Source organism: Rattus norvegicus, chromosome 1, assembly GCF_036323735.1.
Source record: "Rattus norvegicus strain BN/NHsdMcwi chromosome 1, GRCr8, whole genome shotgun sequence".
NCBI lineage: Eukaryota > Metazoa > Chordata > Mammalia > Rodentia > Muridae > Rattus > Rattus norvegicus.
The window spans coordinates 211,162,364-211,189,265 of NC_086019.1; the positions used below are offsets into that span (position 1 = coordinate 211,162,364).

A 26,902-nucleotide genomic window follows, 5' to 3' on the forward strand; every position below is an offset into this window, starting at 1 on the left:
TATAGACCAGGCTGCCCTCAAACTCAGAGATCTGCCTGCCTCTGTCTCCTGAGTGCTGGGATTAAAGGTGTGCATCACCAACTGGTTGTAGTGATGAGGTCTCAGCAGGGCCCTTGCAGTAGGAACTCTGAAGGTGTAGGCCTACAGCCTGGGCCTCGGGGATGCTTCTAGTTCATCGTCAAGCAGTGCAGGTCCTCTACTGGGAGCCCTCTTCCTCAGAGCTCAGCTTAGCTGTCCCCTTGTGCAGAAAGCCTCCCCTGACACTAATCCTGGGGAATCTCCCAATTACAAAGTGGGGACTCCCCTGTCTGTCTTTCATAGGCATCAAGAAAGTAGTGCTTGGGTCCCCAACCCTCACCATAGGGCTGACACCTAGTCTCAGGCTCAGTCAATGATTAATTAGAAGAGGGTAGACTTGAGGTCTCAAAAGGCAACACTGGAGGGGTACAGTGGCCCAGTCCTGTGAGTATCCAGTCCACCTCACCTGAAGCACAATGGCTGGTACTGAGAAGATCATGGCTTCATTGAACACTGGGTTGGGGTCATCCCTCTTCACCGCCGTCTTCTTCTTGCTCATCTTCCTCCCATCCTGCAGCAGATACACTTTGACGAAGGGGTCTACAGGCAGGAAGAGGCGAGAGGCTCAGTGAGCCTGGCTACTGCTGTTATCTCTAAAGCCCACTGCAGATTCCCATTCTATTAGTAACCAGAGCGCAGACAGCAGACCTGTGTCACTGGGTGCAGAGCCTGACAGTGTACAGCCCTGAGACACCAAATCTCCCTACCGTTGCAGGATCTTTGATCATACGGGGAACCCGGGGGCAGTGTTAGTTACTGGGGAAAAGCGACTGTTTCCAGTTGTGGTGTGGCTCAGCCCTAGCACACACCTTTAATCCACGAGCTTTCTGGCTATTGTCAATAGGATTAAATAAAGTCAACCATAGGTTAAGATCTCGGGAGAGAGCAAGCAACCAGTTGACAGGAAGTGGAGAGAGGATCATTCAGAAAAAAACGGAGAGAGAAAGAGGAAGTCTCAAGGACGGACAGAGAGATGCACAGGACACTGAAGGAAGGGACTGAGTTTGAAGAAGGTTGGTTGAGAGGTCTGTTGAGTGAGGGGCGGGAATTCCTAGTGGGAACTGGCGGAGGAGGAAGGTCAGCTGGGTGCGTTCTCTGCCTCTCTGAACCAGCAGGCTTTCTCCCCTGCGTCTGGCTCCTGGGACTTTATTGGTGAAATCAAACGATTGAGATTTTGCTTTAAAAACCAACACCCTATTGCCTGAGGCCCTAGGATGTCAAGTCCAATAGATTCCTGGCATCTAGAGATTCAGCGTCTCTGGGCTGCTTCCTCATCTCTGAGCTTAAGTTCTGATGAATGGATGCTCACCCTCCATTTCTTACCCTGTGCCACAGCCCAGAGCCTCAGTTTCCCCTGTACTCTGCCCTCCACATTCTGGGCTGTTGTCACCCTCCAGGGGTCTACTCTTTCTGTAACTGAATTAACCTTCCACTGTGCCTGGTTCCTGAGCTTAGCTAAAGCCACAGGGGGTTCTGGCGCTGTGCCCCATACCTGCTCATAACATGACAGCTCCCCAGAGCCTCATGGAAGAGCTGAGTACACAGGCCCTCACCTGCTGTGGTCTTGTCATTGGTCCAGATGAGATTCTTGGCTTTCACCACAACCACAGTCAGCCGCTCCGCTGTGGGCAGGTAACTGAGGGACAGCAGGATCTCTCCCACAGCATCAGCAGCCTGTGGAGAGGGGAATGGCTCAGAAGTCTTCTGTCCTCCAAGCTTCAAGAGGTCTGGGGCAGGGGTGGGTGGGAGGTGGATGATTCCTTCTCCATTGGAAAATTGCTGCTTTTGGGATAACTCAAACCTAGACATCGGGGTGACAGGATTGAAAAAAAGGACAACCCACCCATACAAGGGAGCATCCACAGACCCTCCTTACTCTGAGTGGAGAGCACGTCCTGGAAGGAGGCCCAGAGGCTGCCTGTCAAGTGCATCAATCAGATGCAGTTCTGTTCCCTCATTGTGGGCTGAGGAAAACAGTCTATGACTCGTGCACAGAGATCCAAGCTCACAGCATTTGCCTAAGTAATAATGTTCCCTGGCATTGTTACAGTGCTAAAAGTAAGCTTCAGCTTGGCCTCGGTCTGAAACAGCCCACTTTCAGGCCAGTAGCTTCTAGGAGTAGAGCCTCTGATGATTCCAGTACCACTGAGATGAGGGCCTGGAGAGACGGCCCAGCAGCTGAGTACCGGGTGCTCTTCCAGAGGGCTCAGGTTCAGTTCCCAGCACCCACAAGGCAGCTCCCACACATCTGTAACTCCAGTTCCAAGGAACTAGGCACCCTCTTCTGACTCCCTTAGGCATGCATGAGGTGTGCACACGGACACACACATACATTCAGGCAAAACACTCGTAAGGTAAAATAAGTAAATAAAATAAAGAATAAAAATAAATATCCAGGAGGTGGTGGTGCATGCCTTTAATCCCAGCACTCGGAAGGTAAAGGCACACAGATCTCTGTGAGTTCGAGTCCAGCCTGGTCTATAGAGAGTTCCAGGACAGTCAGGGCTACACAGAGAAACCCTGTCTCAAAAACCCCAAAAAATAAGGAAGGAAAATAAATAAATGTTAAAAAAATAAAATAGAGGGCTGGAGAGAGAGATGGCTCAGCAGTTAAGAACACTGGCTGCTCTTCCAGAGGTCCTGAGTTCAGTTCCCAGCAAACACATGGTGGCTCACAACCATGTGTAATGGGATCTGATGCCCTCCTCTGGTGTGTCTGAAGACAGCTACTGTGTACTCATACAGACATTAAATAATATAGAAAATTTTAAAAAAGAAAAAAACAAGACTTGAGAAGAGGGCTGGGGATGGCACAGTGGGTAAAGGCATTTGCCAGTAACCCCAGTGACCTGAGTTCAAAACCAACAAGACACATGGTGAAGGAGAGAATCAACTTGTAGAAGACAAGTTGTCTTCTAACTTCCACATGCATTCTCTCTGGGTATATGCATGCCTGTGCATGATACACACAGAAAACACAGTAAATAAATAAATAGAGTGTAAAATAAAAAAATTGAAAGACCTGTAAACAGTGGTGTCTATAATGTTTTTGTCAGCACATGCAGTGAGTGGCTTCCCTAGGGTGTGACTTGGGACCATTTCTCTATTCTAATGCTGTCAGGGTCCAGGTTGAGGGACAGGATAGTGGCATCTCTCCAGGAAATGGGTGAGGGTACTTTCTCCTCGGGTGAACCAGTGGGCAAAAGCAGGCGATACCTTATTCTGGTCCTGTAAGTACAGCCAGCCACTGAAGGGCTGCAGCGGGAGGTCCAGAACAGACAGCTTCAGCTCCACCACGCCGGTGCTCACATTCCGCTCATCCTCATCGATGCCAAACACAGAAAATCTAAGACTCTTCTCCTCCAGGGCTGTGGGGTCCAGGGGGACAGAGAACTTCTCATCGAAGAAGATGGAATAGGCATTCCTCTGGATCTATAGAAAGAAGGGGTCGTGGAGGGGCTTCCTGGCACCCACCATCTCAGCTCTGCTCCTCTTTTTCGGCTCAGCCATGAAGGTTTGTTTTTTTGACTTTGCTTTCTTTTCAGACTGGCTCTCACACAGGTCAGGATGGACTCCTGATCTTCCTGCCATCAACTCCAGAATGCTAGGATTACGAGCACGAGCCTCCACACCGCACCTCCCCCCCTTCCTTTTCTAAGACAGGGTCTCACTATGTAACCTGGTCATTATGTAGACCAGGCTGGCCTCGGACTCACAGAGACCTCCTCCCTTTTCCAGCCAGGATCTTACTATGCAGCTCTGGCTGGTCTGGAACTCACTATTTTGCCTGGACTAGTCTTGAACTTAGCCGTCTTCCTGTTTCGGCCTGGCATTAGACGCTTCCATAATGGAGTCCTAGTAATCCTCATCCTCACAAGAGGCTGTGACAGACCTGCTCTCTGTCTCTCCCGTCTGCCAGATTCAGCACAGCCTTGGGGGCAGGCATGCAGTAGGAGCTACACAATTGTCAGTAACGAGCCGTTAATGCCACAGTGCCCTGCGGAGCCTGGCAGAACCTTCCTGATTGTCACAGGATGGATGGATGAGTGGACAGAATGACAGATGGATGGAGTGACAGGCAGGGCTGGGCATGCTTCATTCCCCAGCTTTTGGATGCCATTGACTTCCTCTCAGGAAGCTGTGGGCAGTCTTCAGGGAAGGTGCATGGGAGGCTCTGCTTGCCCTTCCGTGGGGGGCCGCCTGAGTCACTGCACGCTGGTATTTAGACAGTGGCTCTCATCCCTGGCACATTCTCTGATGCTGAGGGGGTTGCATGGCCTGGAGGCAACACCCCATCTCCACAGTTAGACTGTTAGGCTGTGATGTCATGAAGCCTGCCATTCTAGGAACAAACCCTGCTTAGCTTCTAGCTACTTCGATCTCACTGGTCTCTGCCAGGCTCTGGGAGCTTCTTTCTGCAGCAACTGCAACCCCCCCCTCCCCCAAAAGAAATATGGAGCCGAGTTGTCTACACAGTGGTCTGCCTCAGTTCAAGCTCCTGCCCACCAATGTCCCTCCTCAAAGGACATATCTGGAGTCACCCAAAAACCTTCACATGGCTCAGACCAAGAGCACCATAGCTGTGTCAGGCTTGACAGCAGCTCTTCGTGGTCCTGAGAACGGCCACAGATCGCCTCCCAAGGGCCGAGTTAGGCACTGTGCATACATACACCCAGGCCATTTCCAAAATCATGACGCTTACTTGACGAATGGGGAATCTGAAGGCAGCTGCTTAAGTGACTTGTTCAAGGTCATATGCCAGGCCAAGGTGGAACTTAGATTTTAGCCTGACTCCTAACCACCCACTGCTGTTCTAGTAGGAAACTGGATCACCCCCTTCGCACCCCATGTACTAAGAGCCGGTGGCTAGTTCTAGGCTCTTCTAGAGTTATGGGGGGGGGGCGTGGAATATCTACTACTGAGGCCGGCTATGTTCAGTGTGGTAAAGGTGACTAGGCACAGAAGGCCCTTGGTCCTGCAGGGCACCGATCACTGAGAGTTAACCTGGCCCATCTCAGAGGGCTTGGACTCCTACCAGCCTGTTGCTGGGCAGTGGGGTGTGCCTGTCAGGGTGAGGCACGTTGGAAGCATTCTGTGGTCTTCTTGTCCGATCCAACCTCTCCTTTCCTCTTGATTGCTAACCATCAATGAAGGGACTCTGGCCAGTTTGAATGTGGTGAACATGGTTCTGGCAGGCCTTGCCTTTCTCCCCCGTGACCCTCTGCCCTGCTAAACACTGTTAGATTACATTCCTAAAGCTGGCCACCAAGGTCTATTCCCTTATTTGTCCACTCCCTCCTCCTAAGGGTGACTACTGAGGTCCAGCTATCAAAGTATTTAAGTCCAGCAATTGAAAGCCCCCTTCGGCTGCCCTAATTAACACGGCCAATTAAAACTAGACACCTCAGCCTAACCCGGGGTTTCCCCATTGTGCCTTTATAAAATACCATTGTGTTCGTGTGTATCCCATCTGTCTTCTCTCCAGAGGCAGTCCCTCATCCTCTGGAACAAATACTAACCCTTCCTTCCCTCGTTCTCTTCCCCTTCTCCCTCACCTTCTATCTTCTGTATTTGCTTCTTGTTCCCTGCCCTCTGTCAAATAAATGGGAAAAATAAATCTTTGTGCTGAGAACTCGGTCTTGAGGGTCCTAACAGTCAAGGGCCATGGCCAGCTTCCTTGGTCTCCTGCTTCCAGCAGGGTGAGCCACCAGGGTCACCAGAAGAAAATAGAGATCAGAGATCAAGTGTTTAATCTTCAAAGCTTGTCTTCAGTTTCTCAGGGGGTGGAGGGGCTGACCACACCCTCTCACAACAGAACACAGCTCCTACAAAGGTGGCTTTTTTTTTTTTTTTTCTTTTTTTCGGAGCTGGGGACCGAACCCAGGGCCTCTACCACTGAGCTAAGTTCCCAACCCCCAAAGGTAGCTTTTTTTATTTGGGGTCCAGAAACTCACTTTCCTCTCATGCTTTTTTCACTCTCTGGGGTGGGCCCTACATTCTTCCCTCCCCCCCCCCCCCCCCGAGCTGAGGACCGAACCCAGGGCCTTGCGCTTGCTAGGCAATCGCTCTACCACTGAGCTAAATCCCCAACCCGGGCCCCTACATTCTTATGAGCAAATTCATGCAACCGTACTGACACCGAGGCCATCCCTCCACCATCCATTCCAAAGCAAATAAGTCTGTCACTGAGCTCTCTCCCAGATCAGCCAAATGCCAAGTGAGCCGGCCATCTTTCTTCTTGCCAAGACTCCATGCTGACAGATGTGGAGGTGGACAGTAACCCACTGTCCTTGAGTGGTAGGAAGATTGAAATCTATACACAGTGGGAACACAAAGGTTCTATGCATGGCCATGCTACTCTGGATACACATTCTGGTCTGCTCTCCAGCGCCCCCTGTCATCTTGTCTGGTACTGCAGATCTGCCCTCCAGCCCAGAAGTCGGCTTCCCAGGAGGGTTTCAGGGGGCGGGCACAGTATTCCTCTCTATCCCAGCCCCACTTACCCGGGAGATGCCCACGATCTGTTCGTCTGGCAGCAGACTGACACGCATGAAGCAGGACTCGAAGGTGGCCTCCTCGCGCTCCAGGAGGTCCTTGCCTTGCAGCACCGCCACGTGGAGGGTGTGGGAAGCTCCATCATAGTCCATGCTCACCTCCACCTGGCCCAGGGTGAAATCCTGACCGAAGGTGTTGCTCACAGAGGAGATGGAATTCAGAGAGTCAGCCGACTGTGACTTGCGGAGAGTACCATAGGGAGCCAAGTCCAGTTCCCGGCCCATCAGCTCCAGGGGTCCTAGCTCACTGATGCTCTCAAAGGTATCTTCTATACTGAGGCTGCCTTTGCGGCTGGGTGGTCCCCGAGTGGTGGTCCGCTGGGCATTCCAAGGAGGGACTCGCTGAGGGTGAACAAAAGGGTCAGGGAAGCATCACATGGGTTGGAGGCACTATCTCTAGGAGACAGCAAGGAGATGCCCGTTGCTGGTTTGTTTCACAAAACCAGCACAGAGGGACCGGCACTTCAGGCCACTTTGTTTCTCTTTCTCTTTCTCAGACAGGAATTTGCTAGTATTCCAGGCTGGCCTGGAACTGGTGATCCTCCAACTTTAACTCCCTGAGTGCTGGGATGACAGTCGTGCACCAGCACGACTAGCTTACTTTTCTCCCCTTAAGCAGAATGGAGGAAGGCATTTTCTCAGACTGTTTATTATTGTGACAAAACTCCTTACATAAAAATGTCAACTGCAATGACACTTATAAGAAGGAAAAGCCGGGTCTGGAGGAACACGTACATAATCCTGTAAAAACTATAAATCTGGTTTTTCCTCCTGGCCACTTAGTTCTCAACAACAACAATTCTGAGACTAATTCTTATTGATTGTGTTGGCCACAAGCTTTGGCTCATTCTCTGACGAGCTCATAACTTATTTAACCCAATCAGACTATTCTATGCCTACCATTTGGTTAGTTACCTCTCTTCAGCCCTGGTCCGATTCTTCCTTAGCATCTCCTCAGTGTCTCACCCAGATCCCTGAATCTCCCAGCATTTCTCTTTCAGCTTCCTCAGTTGTCCCCCATCTCCCTTTTCCTCTCCCTATAACTCTCTTCGTGTCTCTCTTTTATCCCTTACTTTTTCCAGAATCCTCTCCCTTCCTGCCAATGTCCTAGCTCCTCTTTGTTGCCTCAGCTCATTGGCTATCAGCTTTTTTTTCTTTTTTTTTCTTTTTTTCAGAGCTGGGGACCGAGGCCATCAGCCTTTTTACTGACAGGTTGTGCTTATAAGAGATCCTCTCGGAGGGGGAGGGGAAGGAATGGGGGCTTATGGACAGGAAACCGGGAAGGGGAATAATGCTTGAAATGTAAGTAAAGAAATATATCTAATAAAAAAATTAAGAGAAAGAGAGAGAGAGAGAGAGAGAGAGAGAGAGAGAGAGAGAGAGAAGAGAGAGATCGCGATCCTCTCTGCAGAATCCCAAAAACTGGGAGGTAGAAACAGAAGGTTCAGGAGTTCAAGGTCAACCTCAGGTACCTGAGCTATGGTCCCAACAACAACAACAACAACAACAACAACAACAACAACAACAGTCGATGTGTCCAGAAGAAGAGGACGTAAGAACCCCAGGGTACAGTCACTCAGTAGTGATTGAGTTACCTCAAAAGATGACAGAAGACAAAGGTGGGAGAGATCACTCAGCAAGTATGGGTTCCTGCCACCAAGTCTGATGACCTATGTTGGATTCCCAGTGACCACAGGATGGAAGGAGAGAACTGTCTCCTACACACTGTGCTCTGGCCTCCACACACGTATGTCACACATGTGCCTAACCACCCATAAATAAATAAATGTAAAAAAACAAAACAAAACCAAAATCCTTTCTCTTAAAAAAATACAAGAGCTGGAGAGATGGCTCAGGGGTTAGGTGCACTGACTGCTCTTCCAGAGGTCCTGAGTTCAATTCCCAGCAACCACACGGTGGCTCTCAACCATCTGTAATGAGATCCGATGTCCTCTCCTGGTGAGTCTGAAGACAGCTACAGAGTACTTACATATAAATAAAATAAATAAAATAAAATAAATTCTTTAAAAAAAACCTATAGCAAAGGAAAACATTAATGTTGAGTGGCATTCCTTAGAGTATGTGAGATTGTCATTTCTTTAAATTAACCCTGGGCTTCCACACCAGTCTCTCCATGCCTTTGATAACTTTTTTTTTATTAAATTGAGTGTTTCTTTTTTTTTTTTAAAGATTTATTTATTTATTATATATAAGTACACTGTAGCTGTCTTCAGATACACCAGAAGAGGGCATCAGATCTCTTTACAGATGGTTGTGAGCCACCATGTGGTTGCTGGGAATTGAACTCATGACCTCTGGAAGAGCAGTCGGGCGCTCTTAACCGCTGAGCCATCTCTCCAGCCCCAAATTGAGTGTTTCTTATTTACATTTCGAGTGTTGTTCCCTTTCCCGGTTTCCGGGCAAACATCCCCCTAATCCCTCCCCCTCTTTGATAACTTTTTTATGTACAGTATTCTGCCTGCATATGTGACTGCAGGCCAGAAGAGGGCACCAGATCTCATTACAGATGGTTGTGAGCCACCATGTGGTTGCTGGGAATTGAACTCATGACCTCTGGAAGAGCAGTCAGTGCTCTTAACCGCTGAGCCACCTCTCCAGCCCCTCTTTGATAACTTTTTAAAAATTATATTTATTGATTTAGTGTGAATGTGTGCAGGCACTCACATCATAGTCTGTGCATGTGAGATCAGAGGACAACTTTCAGGAGCCACTTCTCTCCTTCCACCATGTGGGTCTCCAGGCTCAAACTCTGGTTGTCAGATTTGGTGGCCAATGCCTTCACTCACTGAGCCTCCTTAACTAGCCCAAGTGATAGTATTTTAAAATGTGATCGATCAATTAGTCAATGTCAAACATTTACTCAAGAAGCATAAGTAGAGGAGTTGACTATCTGCAGGGGTCTAAGAGAGGCTGGATCCCCATTCACAGGGGGATATTAATCAAGAGGGGGCAGGCCAAGAGGCCGGCCCTCAGAATGGACGGGGGGATGTGGATCTGCAGGAGCGGTCTCACCTTCAGCTTAGCCTCCACATAGGCCTCTCCATATTTTTGCTGCAGGTACCTGTAGTCGTAGTTAGGGAACGGGGAGGGGCTGGGGAAACTCCCCGACGTCCAGAGCTTCCACAGACTCACAGCTGCAATGCCAAGCAGAGCCAGGGCCCCAGCAGCGTAGACACCCACCTCCCAGCCTGGGGGGCTCTTGATGACTGCAAAACAAGAACAGCCTGTCATTTGTGGGTCATGGATCACAGCCCCCTCGACCCAGGGTAAAAGTTGATTGGCTCTTTTTTACCGTGGAGGCTAAAAGTCAACCTTAAATAGTGTTCCTTCAGAAGCCATCCACCTAATTCTTGAGACGGGTTCTCTCATTGGAACCTCGTCGTGCTAGCCGGCCAGCAAGCCCCAGGGATCCTTGTGTCTCTGCCTCCCCAGTGCTGGGATTACAAACTCATGCCATCCTTGTTTTCACACAGACACTGGGGATCATACACACGTCCTCATAATGACATGGCAGCCTTTTCCTGACTGAGACACCCCCTAAGCCCATGTTTTCTGTTAGTTTGTTTTAACAGGATTTCATGTAGCCCAGGCTGGCCTGCTGTGTAGCTGAGATGATTTAGCTCCTTCCTAATTCTCCTTCTACCTTCCAAGTGTATCACCCTACCTAGTGATACTTACATACTAAACACTTTTTTATTGGGAGGAGAACTGGGGGAGGGTCAGCAAGATGACTCATCCGGTAAAGGAGCTCGCCACCAAGACTGGTGTCTTGAACTTGATCCCTAAGAACACCATGTGGTGGCAGAACATAACCAATTCCACACATTGTCCTCTGCCTTCTACATGAGTACCATGGCGTGCATGGACACACATATGCAGTCATAACTGAATAATGGACAGATACACATGCAGTAAATAAAAATTTTAAAAATCAAAACTTTTAGTTTAAAAATTTTATTTTTTTATGCTTGTTACTATAAGACTTGGTGTGAGGTTCTCCAGATTCAGAGCTCCTTTCTTCTTCTTCTTCTTTTTCTTCTTCTTCCTCTTCTTCTTCTTCTTCTTCTTCTTCTTCTTCTTCTTCTTCTTCTTCTTCTTCTTCTTCTTCTTCTTCATCTTCTTCTTCTTCTTCTTCTTCTTTTTTAAGACAGAGTCTTGCTATGTAGCCCAGGATAGCCTTAAATCCTAGGCAATTCTCCTATCTCAGCCTTCCAGGTGCTAGGATTATGTGAATGGGATTATACCACATCCAGTCTAGACACTCTCTTGAGCTCTCTGCGTCTGCCTCTTCTTTCACAAAGCCATTCTACAGGGAGACCTGGCCAGAGCAGATGAAAGGCCTCACGCGATGGTCAGCTACCTCTCAGGCCTCAGTCTTGGGAAAGGGGAAAGAGAGGAGAAAAAGAAATGACTCCATCTGTGCTTTAAGCCTTACCTAGAGTAACCCAATGTCTATCAGCTGGTGAGTGGTTAAACCAGAAAGTGACGCACTCACCCATGGAATGCTACTTGGCAATAACAAGGCCAAAAACAAAACACCAGAAAGTAGATGAACCCCGAGGACATCCTGGTGGCTGCTCTATGTTGGTCTCAGAGACCACATGTTGCATAATTTTGCCTACAGTCAGCCTCTGTGTGCTATGGCTTCTGCCCACATGGCCTCAACTCATCTTGGATTGTGTGCCATGCAGTCAGGCTGTGTCTGTCACACTTCAAACCAACTCATTTTTCCTTGGTCTTTATTTCCTTAATGAGCAGGGTGACAGATATTCACATAGGATTGACATTACCTTATAGAGTTGGCTTAAAGTACACAGAAGGACCTGGGTAGGTACTGCGCAAATGCTGCATCATCAACTTGATCACCTGTGGGTTTTGGTATTTAGTTGGGGTCCAGGAATGGAGTCCCTGAGGATACCGAGGACAGCTGTATAAGAACCCTTTTAAGAAGCTGGAGAGATGGCACAAGCAATAAAGGACCTGCTGTCCTAACATGAAGACCTGAGTTCAGATCCCCAGCACCCACGTAAAGCCAGGTGTGGCGGCTCACGTTTTGTAGCCCTAGTGCTGTCGGAGCAGAGACAGGTAGGTCTCTGGGGCGTGCAGACCAGACAGTCTAGCAACTGGCCAGGCTGAGGAGGAGACTCTGCCTCAAGAAATAAGGTAGAGAGCGACAGATGGAAGAAGACACCTAACATCAAGTGCTTTCCTACACACAAACGCGCGCACACACACACACACACACACACAGAAACATATACACACACATGTATACATATACACACACATGCGCACACACACAGAAACATATACACACATGTATACATATACACACACATGCGCACACACACACAGAAACATACACACACAAATATACATATATATACACACACAGAGAAACATACACACATACATACACATATATACATACACACACATATATACATATATACACACACACAGAGAGAAACATACATACATACACACACATATATACATATATATACACACAAACGCACACACACACAGAGAAACATACACACATATATACATACACACACACAGAAGAAACATTCACACACACACACACAGGAAAAACATTCACAGACACACACACAGGAAAGACATTCACACACACAGGAAAAACATTGACAAACACACAGACATATACATACACACACACACACACGCACACACACACAGAAACATACACACACACACATATATACATATATATACACACACAGAGAAACAAACACATACACACACATATATACATATACACACACACACACACACAGAGAAACATACACATACAGATATACATACACACACAGAAGAAACATTCACACACACATACACACAAACACACACACAGAAAAAACATTCACACACACACACAGGAAAGACATTCACACACACAGGAAAAACATTGACACACACAGAGACATATACACACATATAAACATACACACACAGACATACACACACACAGATATACACATATATATATATACACACACACAGACAGACAGGGACAAACACAGACACACACACACAGACATATACACAAACAGAGAGATATACACACAGAGAAATATACACACAGAGAGAAATACACACAACACACACACACATCACGTATACAGTTAAAAACAATAAAAAACTCTTTCAATTTGGTAAATGGGGAAAGTTGAGTTCTTTTTGGGATGATGAAAATATTCTCAAAATTCATTGACTGCTCATTAATCTAAAGCCACTGCAATGTACATTTAAAATTTTTTTATTTACATTTTAAATGCTATCCCCTTATAAGTACACTGTCATTGTGTTCAGACACACCAGAAGAAGGCATCAGATCCCATTACAGGTGGTTGTGAGCTACCATATGGTTGCTGGGAATTGAACTCAGGACCTCTGGAAGAGCAGCCAGTGCTCTTAACTGCTGAGCCATCTCTCCAGCCCTGCAATGTACATTTTAAAGAGGTGAATTTCATAGTGAGTCTCATGCCTCCCACCCAGGTTGTTCTTGAGCTTGTCACATAGTTGAGGTTGGATTTCTGATCATCCTGTGCCCCCCCCCCCAATGCTAGGATTAAAGGCCTTTCCTGCCATGCCCAGGTAATTGTGTAGTAGCTGAATTTTGTTTTGTTTTGAGGCAGGGTCTCACTGTGTAGCTCAGGCTGACCTCAGACTTGTGATCCTTCTGCCTCAGCCTCCTGAGTGTTGTTACTACAAGTGTGAGCCGCAACCCCCAGCTTATGGAAGTGCAGTTTATGTCTCAGTAAATCTCTAACCTCAAGCCAATGCACCAGTTCCACACGAGGTGGCCACAGGCTGTGCTTGGCCTGAAGAGAATTCAGAGGCTCTTTTCCTCCAGTGCCATGGGCATTGCTGTTTTCATGGGGACCTCTCTGTTCCCACACATAGTAATTTGCTCCTTCAACCATTTCCTGTGATTCCTCACCTTGTATAGTGTGTGGGCAATGACAGGGCTACATGTGCTTAAAGATTTGACCTCACTCTGCTTAAGAACATGGCTCTGATGCCCTAAGGAAGCCACCAAGACATGAGGATTCATGTGGCAGGTGACACAGACAGAGAGGACTCTCAAACCATTTCCAGTTCTACACTGTACTCAGCTCAAATGGGGGAAACTGAGGCTTGAGAAAGCTAAAGAACTTGCCCAAGGCCACAAAGCTGGAAATAAGTAGTTTTGGGGTGCACCTCTAGCAGCCAGACCCCGGATAGAACCAGGGTACTAACCAGTGCCATGCCTGGTCTTGACCTGGCTTAGCTCCCTTGCAACAGCAAGGTAGAGATTGGTTCCTCTGAATGGAAACTGAGATCTAATGGATACATCAAAATAAAGCAACAAGAAATAATGCCCACAGCATTGTTCTGATCACTAAACCTTGGGTGTGCAGACACACCAGCACCTTATGGGCAAGAGGAGCCACCACTGAGTGAACGAGCCCCAGGTCCCGTTCCCGAGCTTAAGTAGCACAGAGGTCAGAGTGGGGCCAGGCGAGCACATAGACACATCAGACAGAATGCTGGAAATCATGCTGGGAGTACAGGAAGGCTGAGATGTGAGCAAGAGCGAGAGACAAGGCAGGAGGCTGAAGGCAGGAGGCTCTGCAGTTACCAGCACTGGCTGCTCTTCCGGGGGAGGCTGGTTTGAGTCTTAGCACACACATGGTGGCTCATAACCACCTGCAACTCTAGTCTCAGGGAATCTGATTCCCTCTTCTGGTCTCTGTGTGCACCATAAATGTGCAAGTAGTACAGACATACATGCGGGCAAAACTCCCATGCACATAAGATAAAATAAAATAAAAGGAAGTATGGCAGGCTGGGCAGCAGGGGCTAGGAGTTGTGGCCAGCAGAGAGGAAGTGGTGGCCAAGGACCTGAGCCCAGTGGGAGGGAGGGGACAAAGTCCTATGGACCAGAGGGGCTCCTTTCTCTGCTCCCCGACGTCCAAAGAACCTACAGTCAGGCATTCCTCCAGCAAGGAGCACTCTCTGCTGTCAGGAGAGGAAACCAGAGACTAACACAGCCACACAGCTGAGATGTGGCAGCATCTGGGTGCAGGTACCTTGGCTACAAGGAATATGACCATGCTGCCAGCCTCTCTGGGAGAGTGGAGATGACAAACACCTCCCTCCCCATTCAGTGGTCCCACCCCAGAGGATGTATTATTTGAGAGGGAAAAAACCCAACACATGTTATGTCTAGTGTGAGTCACGCAGGCTTATTTATAACAGAGGAGATCTGAGAACATCCTGAAGGTCCCACCAAGGGAGCTGGTGGGGGCTGGCTGTTCTGTCATAGGCAGGAACGTCATTGGCTTTTGCAAATGATGACTTCAGTCGTGAGGATGGGGGTTATAGGAGACATTACCCCTATTGTCAGCTTTAAGGAAAAAAAGAAAATCACTCTCCAACATGATACATCCACATGATTTCAATGTGAAAAAAAAAATCACACAGCAAAGGGACAAGGGCTCGGAAGACTAGGCTTATTTTGGTTGTACACCCTTGGAATCCCAGCACTTGGTAAATGGGGGCTAGAGGCTCAGGCGTTTAAGTCATTTTTAGTTATAGAGAGTGGAAGGGACTGTATGGAAGGATTCATCCCCTACTAAGTATAGACTTTTCCTGCGACAGAATGGAATTTGGGAGCCAACTGAAGCCACAAGCAACACATCTACAGAGGGGCCCAGGCCCAGGCCTGCCAAGACTCTGCAATGTCCTTGGAGTCTACACACTGGGGGTGATATGGGAAAGCACCTGGCCAGCTAGGCCATAGCAGGCCAGGCAGGAGCAAGGGCCTCTCTAGAGTTCAGAAGAGAGGTCCACAGTCTCAAGCAGACTAGGAGCGCATTCAGAGGCACAGCAGAGTCAGGCAACCCTGCACGTGAGGGTGTAAATGCTGAGGACCAAAGACCCAGTGTTGATTGGCAGAGTCGGAGAGCAGAGCTGGGGTAAGGCCAAGAAAACCCCAGGCAGGTGACATGTGATGACAATAAATACATATTTATTGATTGGTTTTATGAAATGGCAGGCGGGACAGTGGGCTCTTCTGTGGAAGTGAGGTCTAAACTAGAAATGAGATGAGGGAGGAGAGGAATTCTAACAACAGCTCTCTAGACCTGTCTGTCCTGGAACTCACTATGTAGACAAGGCTAGCCTAGAACCCACAGAGATCCATCTGCCTTTGTTTCTGGAATACAGGGATCAAAGCCCTGTGCTATCATACATACCTAGCCCGAGAAGAGCTCTCTTACTAATCACTACTTGCTAGGTTTTGCTTAAGCTCTTCCCACATGTTGGCTCCTTGTGAGCCCTGAGAGCCGTAAGATCACTATTTTTCATATGCAGAAGCTAAAGGGCAGAGGAGAATCTGATTGTCTGGCTGGATCAGCCCTCTCTATAGATTTCCGCCCAAGGCATAAGGGCTTAGCCAGGCAGAGCAGATAGAACAGTCAGGTGCAGAATGGCACCGACAGAGGCTGGAAGCTTCGAGGGGTGTGTGACATTGTCATAAGGCCACACCACATTCTCTGTGTGAAGACCAGAGGGGCTGAAGATAAAAAGTGAGGCCCTTTGGTTGGGGACTGAGAAGGGTTTTCCTTGCCACACCCTGAAGTTTGGCCCTGGGCCAGTGGGCCCTGTGCTAGGGTGAGAGCTGTTGAGGTAGGGAACACGAGACTATGTGGTTAGGAAATCCAGTATCACATCCTGATCTGTTACTGTCACTTTCCACACTAAGGCTCAACTCTCTCATTGTGTGTGTGGCGGGGGGGGGGGATCTGGAAGAAAGATGGCAGCCATGTTTCAGTCATGACACCATTCTCCACATGGCAATGGGGGCTATGGGAGTGTCCTGGAGTGTCCTGACCATCTCCCAACTTAGGGCTGCATAGAAGCATTGGAGAAAGGCAAGGGTGAGTCCCAGACAGGGAGCTGAGTGAGTCTAATGTGGTCTAACGTTGACAGACTCCAGGAGGAGCCCCGGGTGAGTGGATTCCATGCCACAGGCATCCTCAGGGAATAGTGGGTCAAGGGTCTCCCGGGAAACCCCTTGTGTCAAGCAGGGAATCTCCTTAAGAGAAGGGTTTCTCGGTGTGATGCATGTCTGTAATCTCAGTGGTCAGAACGTGGAAGCAGGTGAATCGTGAGTTCAGGTTCACCCTTGGCTACCTAGAGAGTTCGAGGCTGTGGGCTGGAGAGATGATGCCATGGTCAAAGCACTCAGTGCGCAAGTGTGAGGCTGAGAGTTTGGGTCCCCAGAACCCATGTAAATACTGGTGTGGTGGGCACAGCAGACGCCTGCAATTCCAGCCTTGGAAAGCAGAGTTGGAGAGTCCCTAGAGCAAGTGGACTATCGACACGAATCAAACCACCATGTTCTGGTTTCACTGAAGACACCGCCTGCCTCACTGAACGAGATGGAAGAGCAAGGAAGGCGGACCCTGACGTCCACCTTGGCCACCACGTGTCCACCCACGCAGATGATGAGTGCACCTTCTATGTATGCCCACCCATATGCATATATGTACAGCACATACACACACGCATAGGCAAAGCCCTATGTATGTGCCATATGCATTCATGCATAGCACACACACATACAAACAAATGCACATACACATCTGCACAGGTATAACCCCATGTATGCCCACACACAGGCACACATGCACAGCACACACACACACACACACACACACACACACACACACACACACAATGCAGAAAAATATTTTTTGAAGCTAGCTTGGTCTACATGGAACCTTGCCGAAGAAACAAGCAGAAACACACAACCAAAACCAAGAAACAGAAAGAAGTCATTGCAGTGAAAAGAGGAGACCCCGATGGTCCCAGGAGGATGTCCCACGGCTATGTGACCTAAGGAAGAAGGCTGCTACTCAAGTCCCACTGACACCTCCCATCCCAAGCTTGGTGTAACTGCCAGAAGCTGTTGTCCTTGGAGGTCTTATCTGGGAGACTCACCGCTCAAATGATATTCTGTCACGTCCACGGCCATGACGTCCCCTGCAGTGACAGGGACTGGAAGGGAAAGTAATCAGCTGTGAGCAGGGTTCAGAGCATCACATTCCTAACTCAGGGGCATCTGTGTGCCTGTCACTTGAGCTCACATTCAGCTGCTCAGGCGTACTTGGCCAAAATGGTTGCTCCTCTAGTGTATTCCTCCTTCCCCACCCCACCTCTTCCTCTTCTTTTGAAATTTATTATTAAGGTGGATGTGGTGGCCTGTAATTCCAGCACTCTGGAGGAGACAGGATCTCTGTGTGTTCAAGGCCAATTTGGTCTACAAAGAAAGTTCCAGATCAGCCAGGGATACACAGTGAGACACACACACTCACCCTCTCTCTGAAAAAAAAAAGTTTTCTTTTTCTTTTCTTTTTTTCAGAGCTGGGGGCTGAACCCAGGGCCTTGCGCTTGCTAGGCAAGCGCTCTACCACTGAGCTAAATCCCCAACCCTAAAATAAAGTTTTAAAACTTGTGTCTGGGTGTTTTGCCTGCCTGTATGTCTGTTCCACATGTACATGCAGTACTCAAGAAGGCCAGAAGAGGGCGTCAGATCCCCTGGAACTAGAGTTACTGATAATTGCTAGCTGTCACGTGGGTGCTACAAACTGAACCTAAGTTTTTACATCTCTCCTACCCCCACCTCCCACTCATCCACTTTTTTTTTTGAGACTGGGTTTCTCTAAGTAGCCCTGGCTGTCCTGGAACTCATTATGTAGACCAGGCTGGGCTGAAAGTCACAGAGATCCACCTGCCTCTGCCTCCACAGTGCTGGGATTAAAGGCCTGAGCCACAGTATCTGGTCCTTCCTCCCCCCTTTTCACCTCTCTCTTCTCCTCCTCCCCTATGCCCTTCTCCATCTTCTTGAGACAAGGTATCACTGAGTGACCCAGGCTTGCCAGGACTCCATCTTCTTGCCTCTGCTGCCTAAGTGTGGGGGTTATACTCATGCACTGCCACCTCTGGATCCAAAGGTGCTCTTGTTCATGGTATTTTAAAAACAGTGGATAAACGCAGGCGCGGTTGTATGTACATGAAATCCCAGCACTCAGGAGGTTGAGGTAGGAAAATTACCTCATGCCCGTCCATGTTGAGGACAGTCTGGGCTTCATGATGGAATCCTGACAAAATGATGTAAGATTTTTTGGGAAAGGGGCTGAAACAAGGGTCTCATATAGTTCAGGCTGGCCTTGAACTTGCTATATAGCCAAGGCTGGCTTTGAACTCCTGATCTTCCTGTATTTACTTCTCAAATACTGGTCTTACATATGTGCATAATTACGCCTGGATACTCAAACCTCCTTTTGAATGTGTGTGCAGGTGCACTAACCCCTGTAAGCCCATATGAAAACAGGGGTTGGTGTCAGGATAGAGTCCTGAGATCCTCCTGTCTTGTTCCTGTCATTGGGGGACCCCAGTCTCCTGTGTTCCAACCTTCCCTTGTCAATCACTTGCCACATCCTGCTTTTTCTACGAGTGCTAGGGGTCTGAATTCAAATCTTCATGCTGGTATAGCAGACACTTTTCCTCCTGAGTCATTTCCCAGCCTGCTAAAGTCTCTCTCTTTCCAAGACAGGTTCAGAACAACCCTGACTGTTCTAAAACTCCCTCTGTAGGCCAGGCTGGCCTCAAAGCCACAGATTCACCTGCCTCTGCCTCCTGAGTGCTGGGATTAAAGGAGTGCACCACCACTGCTCAGCCAGAGGTCTCTTTTTAACAAGTCTAAAACTCACTTAGGGTGGCTAGATGGAGCATAGGATACCAATGGGCACAGCGATTTCAGACAATTTATGTTAAGCATGATCCAGTATTTCCCTGAACACTCCAGCGTTGCTGCATTTGCCAACGCTGCCTCTTCGACATCCCAAGCACCAGGTAGGACAGAGACTGCTCATCAGCACAGAGCACTTAGTGCCTTAACATAGGATCCCATAGAGTTGGGGGGCGGAGAATCAAGAGGGCTGAATTCCCCCAGTGTTCTACTCTCAACCCTTCCCTGAGGGGGATGGTATAAATTATTCTAGATTAAGACCCGGGAGCTCAGGCAGGCCATTATCTGGACTCGGGTGACTATTGTTTTACGACTGTTGTTGCTAAGAAGTTAATCATGTATTGTGAGTGGGTGGGGAGAAGAGGTTCTGGGATGGGAGACTAGAATGCACTGTACTCATTTCACTCAAAGGCAAAGAAGGCTAAATTACCTTGCTGGTGGATTGATTCCCTTGCAGTTCCTAAGAGCTGATCTCTCACCCCTCCCCGAGCCTGCAAGTCCCAGGCAAGAGAAGAAAGGGAGAGGTCAGACCTGTAGAGGGCTTGCTTGGCTGAGGGTATATCTGAATCTTCCACCTTGTGCTGTCTAGTTTTATGTCAACTCGACACAAGCTATAGTCATCTGAGAGAAGGGGACCTTGAGAAGATGCCTCCATAAGATTTGACTACAGAGCATTTTCTTAGTTAGTGATTGGTGTGGGAGGGCCCAGCACATTGTGGGTGGTGTCATCCCTGGGCTGGTGGTCCTGGCTTCTATAAGAACGCAGGCTGAGCAAGCCATGTGGAGCAAGTCAGTAAGCAGCATGCCTCCATGGCCTCTGCATTAGCTCCTGCCTCCAGGTTCTCACCCAGTTTGAGTTCCAGCCTTGGCTTTCCTCTTGGATTGTAATAAATTTGTAATATTTGAAAGCCAAATAAACCTTTTCCTCCCAGAGTTGCTTGGGTACAAACCAGATGGGGGCTGGGCAGACAGCTCAATGGTTAAGAACACGTGCTGCTCTTCCAGAGGACCTGGCTTTATTCTCAGCACCTATTTGGTGGCTAGAACTCCAGTTCCAAGGGATCCGGTACCCTCTTCTGACCTCCAAGAGCACCAGACATGCATGAGGCAGATACACGGGCAAAACACATTCATACACATAAAAGAATAAAATAGATCTTTTAAAAAGGACGAATAGGGGTTGGGGATTTAGCTCAGTGGTAGGGCGCTTGCCTAGCAAGTGCTCAAGGCCCTGGGTTCGATCCCCAGCTCCTAAAAAAAGAAAAGAAAAAAAAAGGACGAATAATTGGAAAAAAACTTTATTGTGTCTGTTTGCACTTGTGAAGGTCAGAGGACAAGTTGCTGAAATCAGTTTTATACTCCCACTAGCGTAGACTGCAGGGACTGAATTAAGGTCATCAGGCTTGGCAGTGAGCACCTTCATGGGTGAGCCATCTCACCAACCTCCCGTTTTGTTTGTTTTGTTTCTAAAGCAGTCTCACTCTGTAGTCTAAGGTGGTGGCTTCCGACTCACTGTGTATCCAAGGATTATCTGCCTCTACCTCACAACTGCTAGGATTACAGCCACTAAGAGTTTAAAATGTATTATCTAACTTTTTGTTGAGATAGTCTCATGGGCCAGGCTGGCCTCAGATTCCATATGTAGTTGCCTTCTCTTCTGTTCAGCTCCTGGGGTTACAGGTATATGCCACTTCACTCAGTTTTATTTGATGTTAGGGACCGAACCCGGGACTTCAAGCATACCACGGAGTCACTCGTTAATTCTGAGACAGGGTCTGTTATGCTGCCCTGGCTGGCCTTAAACTGCTAAGCTCAAGAGATCCCGTTTAGCCTTTAGAATAGCTGGGACTACAAACAGATGCCCAGATGCCCAGCTTGTTGACTTTTAAATACAATCAATTCATATACACACAAATGTCCACGTGATTCAGGTGCATTGGGCTTTGGGTCACCAACCCTACCATGCATTCTGCAGGCTTTCTTTGGGATCAGGGTTCTGTGAGAGAGTAGAACTGAAACCTTAGGCATTTGGTGGGAGGTTCTCTATAGCATGTGACTTTGGAGTCAAGAGGCTGGTCCTGGGCACGCAGGTCTTGGGTACATAGCTTTGTGAGGCAGGGCAGATGAGGGTATGTAGCCGGTTCCTGGTTTCTGGTTCTCCTGATGTTGCTCCCACGTTGATGAGAGAAGAGTTGTCATGGTGATGGGAGGCAGTGCTAAGACAAAAAGACTTCACCTATCTTGACTTGAGTGAGTCCTGGGCTTTCGATAATATTAACAGCTAACCCCGCCGGGCACATCTAAGCACCAAACACAGCTCTAAGCGTCTGCGCATAGCTGGCCTCATCTAACCCTCTTAGCAAGGCGTTAGAATCATGTTTGTTCTGTAGACCAGAGTGCTGTGGAGCTAATGTACCACATGGCTAAGAAGCATTCAATCCAGCTGTCTGGTTTTGAGTTCCCAATCACTGTGTCTTACTGAGCATAGGCATAGGGTTTCCAGAAAGTGAGAACTGTAGGTTTCAAATGGCTTGCTGTACAAGTCTGGGCTGGCCCAGCCTACAGATGTGATTTTGGACACACTAAATACAGTGCGAGAACACACGCATTCTAGACTGCCTCAGCCTTGCTGTGGTTCTGATAATGCCTGCAGGGTTCCCTGTCACACACCTGGCACAGGCTGGCAACACAAAGGAAAGACTAAGCAAGGTGTGGAACAGCAGGCATGGTACCCGCAGAACCCCAGAGGGTTTCAAGCTCTGGCTTTTGCTATATATGTATATGTGGGGTTTGAGGGTTGACCAAGGCTGGTTCAGCTCAGATCCCACAGTCCTAAATATCTACTTCCTCTATTCTGCCACGGGAACTGTGATATCGGGAAGGCATGAGTGCACCCTCCAGAAAGGGCTTCCAGCCCTGCTACAAACAGCCTGAAGTCAGGGTACAGCTCCCTAAGGAAAGGGAGGACGAAACAGGAAGATGTACAAGATCCTTTAGGGGACCAGCCCAAACCCCATGGTTGCAGCCAGCTCTGTCAGCTCTGAAGTTCAGATTAGCCCCTTCACCGACTCATGGCTTTAGACAAATCTCTTAGTCTCTGTCTCTCTGTCTCTGTCTCTCTGTCCTTGTCTCCATCTGTCTCTGTCTCTCTGCCTCAGTAGTACTGTCCATGAAAAGGGGCTTATGACTGGGCTTAGCATGCAGATCTGTCAGAAGAGTGCTTGCTTAGCATGCATGAAGTTTGACTCTCCAACACTGAATAAAACTGAGCATGGTAGAAGGCACCTGCACTCCCAGCAATCAAGAGGCGGAGGCAGAATGAGTAGGAGTTCCAGGTCATGCCTACCCTGTAAGAGTGGAATGGGAGGGCTTGGCAAATGGCAGATGCTGTGGTTATTGGCTTTAACCAGAGCACAGGAAGAGCTCCCTGGCTCTCAGTCTGCACAGAACATCCGAGGGAGCAGCTCTGTCAACCTGCAAACACATTTTCTTTGTTTAAATTTAAATGAATTATATTTTGTGGCTTTGTGGGGGGGTGTTTTGCCTGTGTGTATGTATGTGCTGTGTGTGTGTGTGTGTGTGTGTGTGTGTGTGTGTGTGTGTGTGTGTGTGTGTGTGTGTGTGTGTGTACCTGGTACCCACAGAGGCCACAAGAGGGCCTCAGATCTTCTGGAACTACAGTTATAGGCCGTTGTGAGCCACAGTGTATGTGAGTGCTACAAATCAAACCTAGATCCTCTGGAAAAGCAGCCAGTGCTCTTAAACCTCTGAGCCCTCTCTCTAGCCCCTGAATTTTGTTGTATGTGTGTATGTGCATGATTGTGTGTAGACGGGTGTATGTTTATAGGTAGGTGTGGAAGTCAGAGGTCAACTTCAGGTTTCCTTCCTTGGGAGCTGTCTACTTTGTTTTTCTTTTGAGACGGGGTCTCTCACTGGCCTGGACTCGAGGCTTAGGCTGGGCTGTCTGACAAGTCAGCCCCAGGAACTGCCTGTCTCTGCCTCCCCAGTGCCGGCTTTTGTGTGACTGCTAGAGACTGAACTCAATCTGATTCGTACTTGGCAAACATTTTACCAGTCAAACTATCTCCGAGCCCCAAAATATGGTGAGTTTATTGTTTTAAAAATGTTTTTCAAGAAAGGGTCTCACTATGTAGCTCTGGATGTCCTGGAACTCACTCCGTAGATCAGGCTGTCCTTGAACTCAAGAGATCTTCCTGCCTCTGCTTCCTGAGTGCTGGGATTAAAGGCATGAGCCACTAGTACCAGGCTTCAGAAAACTTTTTTTGACTGAGAAATTTTCATTTAAAAATGAAATTCAGGAAAAAAAAAAAAGGAGGGCGTGTGTGTGAGGTGTGTGGGTCAGTGGTAGAGCGCTTGTCTAGTATGTGTGAGGTCCTGGGTTCTATCCCCAGTACTGGAAGAGAAAAAGGGAGGAGATACTCTGACAATGACAATACAGTCTCATGCTCCTGGGGTCAGACCTGGCCACTCTCATCCCACCGTTCACTCTTATAACCTGCAGCCTGCTAGAAATACCCTATTCAGAAACAGACTTGGGATGAGCTCAGAGAGGTCAAGTGGCTGCCCAAAGCCAACAGTGGTTTTAGCTCTGCACACCCCTACCCAGAACTTCCTTCCTCATCTCCCTAAAGATACTGGGGCAAATCCTTGTCCTAAAGTGAGGTGGAGGGCAGAGAGGCTCTGAGAAGGCAGTAAACCGGCCCCATGTGACCCAGCCACCACATAGGGAGCTGACAACATCCCAGGTCTGCCTCTGCAGCAAGTGCCCTTCTTAATGGCTCTGTTCAGGACCTGAGAGACCCTTGGCTCCATCTTTCCTCAGGAAACACCAGCGGGCTCCTATAGGCAGCCCAGAGGTTGGCACTTTGGCTAGGGCTAGGATGCTGACAAGGCACTTGAAGACCACTGCAGCCAGTGGCCAGAGCTGGCACTTCTGATACACAGCAGGGGCCAGCTGGGGTTGCTCCAGCTCTTCATGGGAACTAAGCCTGTGCATCTTCCTCCTTAAGCACCCCTCTTCACCCCAGCCTACAGTCAGCCCCAAGGTCTACACTGCATGGAGCAGTGTTCACTGAGACCAGCCCCTGCTTCACAGTTGTGCTACCCCCCTGCCTACCTTCCCAGCTGCCTCCACACCGCTGTGTGCCGACTGCTTATGAATAAATTACTGGATCCCCATTTCATAGATGAGGAAGATGGGGGCCACGCGCATCCCAACATCGCAACTCTGGGCTTCATATCAGCGAAAGATGATGGCTGTGGGCCTAGGCTCTGGGCCACCATGATGACTGCTGACCAAGCCTTGCAGGTCACTGGGATGGTTGGGAAGTACCAACATCCGACTGTGCTGGAATCAGACCACAGAAGAGGCTCCCTCCTGAGCCGGTCAGAGAAATGACTTTCAAGGAATTCTGTGTGTAGAACCAGGGACCCTGAGCCTTCTCCACACTTTAGCCCCTGCTCCTTGCTCAGCGTTCCCACATGCCCAGCAGGGTGGAGACTCCCTTTATCTCTATCTTGACACCAGCAGGTAATAAGGATAGGAAGGAGCTGTATGGGAGCCCCAGTCTTCTAGGCTGAGTTTCTTCTGGGTCCTTTAGGCTTGAAAAAGCTTTGCAAGTGCGCAAGTGCATCCCTCCCCCACAGCACTTTCTGGATAACCACATCCCGGTGCCATACTCCAGACACCCTCAGGAACCACAATACAGACTGGCTGGGGGTGGGCGACAGCTGACACTGGGCACCTACTATGTGCCAGCATAGTACTGGGGACTTGCCTTGTGCTCAGGAAATGCCCCTGGAGACTCCAGAGCTCCCAGGGCAGCCCTGGAAATGTAGGGAGGGGTGGCCTAGCCGCTGAGATTCCAGCTCTTCAAGGTGTGAAAAGGAACTTGTGTGAAGTGACTTGCCCCCAAGTCACTAGCAAGCACCTTGTAGGATGAAGCCAGGTTTGGACCCCAGGCTGGAAGCTCCCACTCGTCTGTGCTGCTTGAGAAAGATTTCAGATTGCTCAGAGAGGATGGAAATGGGGGTGGGGTGGGGATGAGGTGGGGGCATGATGGGGGTATAACTGTAATTGTCCTGGCCTTACTGGGTGGGATGTGTTAACACCTAGGTGGGTCTTCTTCCCTTGCAGAACCTCAGATTTCCTTTCCCTGTTTCTTTTTTTTTTTTTTTTTTTTTCCGGAGCTGGGGACCGAACCCAGGGCCTTGCGCTTGCTAGGCAAGCACTCTACCACTGAGCTAAATCCCCAACCCCCCTTTCCCTGTTTCTAATAAGGACCCCTGTTGAGGTTCTTCAAACTCAGCACCCCGGCTAGGCAGCTCAGGTGCAAGCTTCCCGGGTTCTTCTCTATGGAGTCCCTTAGCAGCACCATGTCCACCAAAGAGAAAGGGTCAGGACTCCTTCACCTACAGTGCCATTTACTGATCCCATGCTCATCTCCTGTCTATATACAGCTTCAAGTGAAGCTCAAGGAACCCTTAGGTTCTTTCCACAGGCCTCCTAGAGAACAGATGCGACGTGCCCCCCTACTATGCAGATCCTCACACCCCACGGCATATCTGGGGACTGGAAGTTAGGGCGAGTACTGACCTGGGACCCCCAACGGGATGTTAAGGCCAGGTCAGGGGCCGTTAGGACAACCAAGGTGCTGAGTGTGAAGGTGAGGGGTGTGTGCGGTGTGCGGGCTCAGGAGAGGTGTGTAAACAGCCGGGTGAACCGCGTGTGTGCACATGGGGGCCGGGCGAGCTGGCGCCGGGCGATGCGCAGTGCGCGGAGTGGCTGGGCCCGGGAAGGGCGCCGGGCGTGCTCTGTGCCCCGCGTTGGTGTGCCAGAGCAGCGCGGGGGTGCAGACGCACGGAGTGTGAGGGGCCCCGGGTTTCGGGCGCAAGGAGAGGGACTGAGTGCATCGGTCCCCATGCCCAGGGCGCTTGTGCCTGCCGCGCTCTGTGGGTGGGCCGGGGTGCCTACTCACCCCGGGTTCCGCGGAGGGGACGCAGGTCCGACTCCCGGTTCTACCTCTGCTCCCACGCCGGCCTCCCTCAGTTGGCTCGCTCAGGAGCCCAGCCGCCTGCTGCTACGCCACCCCTGCAGTGTAGCGGGGCGCTCGTCTCGCGCTGGAGCCGCGCCTCACGGATCGGGGGCTCCGCGGGGCCCGGCGGTCGAACGGAGCAGCGCCGCAGTCCGGGCACGCTCCCAGGAGCCCGCCGCGCGCTCCCTCGCGCTCGCCCGCCCGCTCGCCTGCTCCTTCTTGAATTTAAAGTGACAACCCTGAGCGCTCTCTCTACTCAGAGGAGTGGAGCAGCGCTGCGAAGATCTTGGTCCGAGATCCCCAAGCACCGGAGGGCCCATTTGGGGGGAAGGGGGAGAGGCCGCCGGGTGGGATGGGGGGGGTCTAAC

General features: G+C 49.5%; 1 protein-coding gene across 3 annotated transcripts in view; it reads right to left on the minus strand.

Moving 5' to 3' along the window:
* Positions 1 to 26,902, minus strand: part of Syt12 (synaptotagmin 12) — a 31,036-nt gene that overhangs the window by 3,619 nt on the left and 515 nt on the right. Inside the window, 7 exon segments of one of the 3 annotated variants that reach the window (NM_138835.1) lie at positions 485 to 618; positions 1,632 to 1,752; positions 3,295 to 3,510; positions 6,582 to 6,974; positions 9,666 to 9,859; positions 17,670 to 17,726; positions 26,478 to 26,674. In NM_138835.1, the coding sequence (NP_620190.1) occupies positions 485 to 618; positions 1,632 to 1,752; positions 3,295 to 3,510; positions 6,582 to 6,974; positions 9,666 to 9,859; positions 17,670 to 17,703 (1,092 nt within the window). In that variant the 5' untranslated portion in view covers positions 17,704 to 17,726; positions 26,478 to 26,674. 3 annotated transcript variants of the gene reach the window in all.